The sequence below is a fragment of the Drosophila albomicans genome, chromosome 3 (assembly GCF_009650485.2).
Source record: "Drosophila albomicans strain 15112-1751.03 chromosome 3, ASM965048v2, whole genome shotgun sequence".
NCBI classification, from domain to species: Eukaryota; Metazoa; Arthropoda; class Insecta; order Diptera; family Drosophilidae; genus Drosophila; species Drosophila albomicans.
This window is the reverse complement of record NC_047629.2, coordinates 1669747-1675104: the sequence shown is the minus strand read 5'-3', so window position 1 is coordinate 1675104 and position 5358 is coordinate 1669747. Positions and strand designations below refer to the sequence as shown.

Sequence of the window (5358 nt, the reverse complement as noted above, 5' to 3'; positions counted from 1 at the left end):
TAAAATCACATTTATTGCCCATTTCTATGGAGACAATATTCCAAGCAGATATTGCAACTTGGTTGCAATATTTTTTTGTTTTCAATATTCTGTATCCATAATATTCCTACTTCTCTCAACGAGAAAATGCTCAGACGCTTTCTTCTTAATTTTTAAAAAATTATCCAGATGTGTAGATGCTCTTCTTTCCACATACTATGTACATGTATGTACATTCCAGTATCGATACCGCGGAATGAAATGTCGCCACAAAAATTTTTCAAGGCTGTTTTTTATATATGTATATCTTGTCATATCTAATAGTCATCAAAATCAAGCGTATTAATAGCTAAATAATACAAATATTCATTTAAATAATTTAAATTAATTTTTTCATTCCCGAAACTGCCATTCTTCGATGAAGAATATCAAATGTATATTACGGGGGTTGCTATACATATATATTTCTGACATAATAATGAAATTGCGAATATGTATCATAAAAAAAAGGATTCATTGTTTTTCCAAGAATTCTCCAGCAAGATTTACTCACTTTTGCATGTGCTCAAACCAATTTTCCATTCCGGTTGACATGGTTTTTGAACGCTTCAACAGCATCTTCTGGCGACCAAAATCGTCGATCACGCATTTTTCCCTTGATGTGCGGGAATAAAAAGAAGTCATTGGGGGTGCCAAGTCAAGGCTGTACGGCGGGTGACCCATCAATTCCACGTTTTGGTCAGTCAAAAAAGCTGATGTGTGAGAGCTCCCATTGTTATGGTGCAGAAGATCCGTATTTTCTTGTTCGTTTTTCGAATTTCTCCGAAGACATCAGCCAAACATATTGTGGTGTATCACTCAGAATTGACCGTCCTACGTTGCTCAAGTGATTCGCTACGTGTCACTATCTTTCAAGGCACAGCAAATGTATTTTTTTTTTTCAAAATTTCTTTGCACCAATCCACACGAGCCTTTTTTTATACCAAATGATATATTTGGTATATCGATATAGTACCGCATTCAAAATATACCATAGACGGCACAGTATACCAGATTGTCAGCCAAAGCAACTAAGACCCCTAGTAAGTAGGCGTTTTTGCCCATAAAAAAGTATTTCTTTAACAACTTCGACAATTTTTATTTGATCGCAACCAAATTTTCAGGAATCATTACTATAGTAATTATTGTATATGGGCAATTCCTGAAAATGGTAAACCACGACCGAAAAAAAAATCTTCACATTCATCGTATTTTTTTGTATAATGTCATAAAGAAATATCTAAATTTTCATAATACAATGGATCCGTATCATATCTCCGTTGTTTTTATAAAAAAATTTGCCTGCAAACTAAAAAAATATAATTTTTTCACATTTAGCTACTTTTATATGCATTTTTTTGATTAATTATTTCTCAAGGAAAACATAATATATGTTTGCATTTTTTCTACCAAATCTCTTAATAGCAATCCAATAATAAGATAAAAAATGCAAAGTAAGCGAAAAAATGTTCAATTAACTGTTAATTTTTATTTTGCTTCTTATCTATGTTCAAATCGTACGTTCGCGACCGAAAACATAATTTTATTGTAATTGCTTCGCATTAAGTGCAAGCAGGTGGATGAAACTTCCCGTGTTAAGTTATTTTGGTATATATATTTTAAGTATAAGAAATCGTTGGGGTTACTCGAACCAATCTATTTTTATACCCGCTACCCATAGGGTAGAAGGGTATTATAACTTTGTGCCGGCAGGAAATGTATGTAACAGGTAGAAGGAGGCATCTCCGACCCTATAAAGTATATATATTCTTGATCAGCGTCAACAGCCGAGACGATATAGCCATGTCCGTCTGTCCGTCTGTGTGTCTGTGTGTCTGTCCGTCCGTCCGTATGAACACCTAGATCTCAGAGACTATAGGAGATAGAACTATAATTTTTTTTCGACAACATTTGTTATGTTTGCACGCAGATCAAGTTTGTTTCAAATTTTTGCCACGCCCACTTCCGCCCCCGCAAATCAAAAAAATCGAATAACTAGCGTAATTTTAAAGCTAGAGTTACGAATTTTGGTATATACAATAACTACTATAGTAGTTATGATTTCTGAAAATTTGGTTGCGATCAGATAAAAATTGTCGAAGTTATTCAAGAAATACGTTTGTATGGGCAAAAACGCCTACTTACTGGGGGTCTTAGTTACTTTGTCTGACAATCTGGTATATTGTGCCGTCTATGGTATATTTTGAATGAGGTACTATAACGATATACCACATATACCATTTGGTATATTTTTTAGTATTTTTGTAGTATATTTGGTATATTTTGAAAAATATACCGCAAAATATAATGCTCTTATTCAAAATGGGTAGCGGGTATCACACAGTCGAGTACACTCGACTGTAGCTTTCTTACTTGTTATTGATTGTCAAAGTAGCGTACGTTTGCGACCTTACCTATAAGCATATGACGATTTTTACTAGCATGGATTTAAAAAAAAAAAATTTTTTTTGTTTTTGTTTTTGAAAAAACTATGTCGTTTGCAGTTACTTATTACTTGTTAGTTATTACTTATTACATATTTTTCTTGCTATTAATAAATTTCAGTACATATTTCATATTTAATAAAAATTTATTTTTTTGCTTTAAATGTTAGTGGACACATTAAATTGAGTTAAATCAGTTTGTTTTTATGAAATATGCAGTTATTAATCAAAAACGTTGTGGTAAAAATAAAAATTTAATAAATAATACAACATGGAAAAATCGTACGTTCGCGACCGAATGTTTTTTGACAATATTATGAAAATAAAAAATCGATAAGCCCCATAATTTACACTAGCCAAAGAGCTAAACAAATTCTATCGAAAAGTAAAAAAAAGTTTCAGGAAATGTTTGTTTTCGATTTTATTTTTTAATTTATCTCGTACGAACGTACGTTCGCGACCCGGAGAAATGCCCATATACCAAAATTCGCAACTCTAGCTTTAGAAGTACGCTTGTTATTCGATTTTTTTGATTTGCGGGGTCGGAAGTGGGCGTGGCAAAAATTTGAAACAAACTTGATCTGCGTGCAAACATAACAAATGCTGTCGAAATAATTATAGCTCTATCTCTTATAGTCTCTGAGATCCACTATACTTTATATACTTTATAGGGTCGGTGATGCCTCGTTCTACCTGTTACATACATTTCCTGCAGGCACAAAGTTATAATACCCTTCTACCCTATGGGTGGCGGGTATAAAAACCGCATCAAAAAATCTCATGTAGTTTAGGCGGTATCAATTTTCATCAAGAAAAGTGGTCTCCTGGACGTGCGTTGGTGAAAATCTATGGCATTATTAGAAAAGAGCATTATCTTGATATTTTCAAGGCCAATTTCCTAGATTTCGTTGACAAAAGCGCTCATCCTAAGGTGAAATGATTGTTCAACAAGATGGAGACTTTAAACACCCGGCTAAAATTGTGACAAATTAGCAGCTAATGCAGTGACCAGCTGAGAATATTTGTTCATTTTTTATATATAATAAATAATTAAGGATTGTTAGAAAAAATAAATTAAATCGATTAACATATTTTTACGAATTTTACAATACTTTGCTCGTCACTGTATATAGCAACCCTTGTACATACATATGGGTAATTCCATGACGGAATTTGTCCCGTGCGAGACTTTTTACACTGCACTGCAGTAAAAATAACATAAACTGAAAAAATTTTAAAAATAAGTGAAATTTATTCTTAAAGCTTTAGATAACCACTATATTTAGAGCTAAGATTGATTCTAGGAACTTGTTCTGTTTTACGATAAAATATATAAATTCGTTCATTTTTTGGTTTTGCGTACGAATTTGTTAATTTTTGCAATTATCAGAACAGAAAACAAAACAGAAAGAAAATTCAAAAACCATTCTTAGCTCTAATTAAATTACTTATCTAGAGCTATAAAAATACCCGTTTCTTATTTTTAAAATTGTTTTAGCTTATGTTATTTTCAATGTAAAGGGTCTCGCACGGGACAAATTCCGTCATGGAATTACCCATATACACTTTTTTTATTATCTGTTTTTCAGTATAGTATAATTTTTCAATCAATGCGCCTCCAGTTGGGATCAAACAGTACGCATATGGAAAGTTAATATGAATGGCACAACAACTCCCAAAAGTTATACCAAGGTCAATTCCCCCGTATTGGATATCAGCGATGACGGTTCCAAAATCTATTTGGCCACTGGCCATGAGGTCCATCAATGGGACTTGCAGTCTGATCAAGTGACACAAATTGGGCCACTCAACGCAGGAGTTAGCAGTTGTCACTGGATTAAGGCACCTAACTATGCGTGTCTTATGACTGGCTCCTGGGATAAGACTGTAAAGGTAGGAAGTATCTTTTTTAATATATCTACAATATGTGTTGGTGTTATTTTCGTTTTCAGTTTTGGGACCCCCGAAACCCGTTGCCTATGCTTAAAAAAGATACACCCGATCGTTGCTATGCAGCCGATGTTTTTTATCCCTTCGCTGTAATCGGATGTGCCAATAACACCATTATTACATATTCGTTGGACAAAATGCCAACAGATTACATATGCTTTCAGAGTGGATTAAAACAACAGATGCTTTGCATTAGTTTGTTCCGAGATAACACGGCATCGCCAGCTGGCTTTGTTGTCAGCGGCATTGAAGGTCGTAGCTCCGTTCATTACCTGAAAGGACTCAATGACACATTTAAGTTCGATTGTCATACCTCAGAGTGCAACTTGGGATATGTGAATATATACGCAGTTAATGACGTAAAGCGTCATCCCCTAAATAATACGCTAGCTACTGCGGGCTCTGACGGTATATACGTATTTTGGGATATGCAATGGCGCAATAGGCTATTTGATAGTCTTCCTAAAGATCAGCCACTGACCAAGTGTTGCTTTAACTCTGATGGACGCATTTTTGCCTATGCCCTGGGCTATGATTGGTCTAGTGGTCATGTATATTACGATGCTAATAAGCAGCCACAAATATTTTTGCACCCTTGCTTTTCGTAAACAAGTAAAAAAGCTGGAGTTGTCCATTTTTACTAAAACTTAATATACTGAAAAAAAAATATTCCGAGAGATATATTTGGTATATCGATATAGAAATGTATATACATATAATACAATATATAATATACCAGAGTGTCAACCAAAACAACTAAGACTCGACAGCAGCAAACGATTATTAAATAATTTTTAAAATTTTTATCTGATTGCAGATTTTTAGGAAATTGTTTTTTTTTGTATGTACAAAAAATCGATTATCGGGGGCTAAAGTGGGCGTAGCAAAAATCTAAAATAAATTTGATTTGCGTGCAAAAATTACGAGTGCTTTAGAAAAAAAATTA

At 33.7% G+C, this 5358-nt stretch overlaps 1 protein-coding gene across 1 annotated transcript; it reads left to right on the top strand.

Moving 5' to 3' along the window:
- The first annotated feature begins 4079 nt into the window (after positions 1-4079).
- On the top strand, positions 4080-5020 carry LOC117569202 (protein Rae1-like). Its single transcript, XM_034250270.2, has 2 exons — positions 4080-4355; positions 4415-5020. Exons 1-2 carry the CDS (start codon positions 4119-4121, stop codon positions 5018-5020), a joined length of 843 nt encoding a protein of 280 aa, XP_034106161.1. The 5' UTR covers positions 4080-4118.
- The last annotated feature ends 338 nt before the right edge of the window (positions 5021-5358 follow it).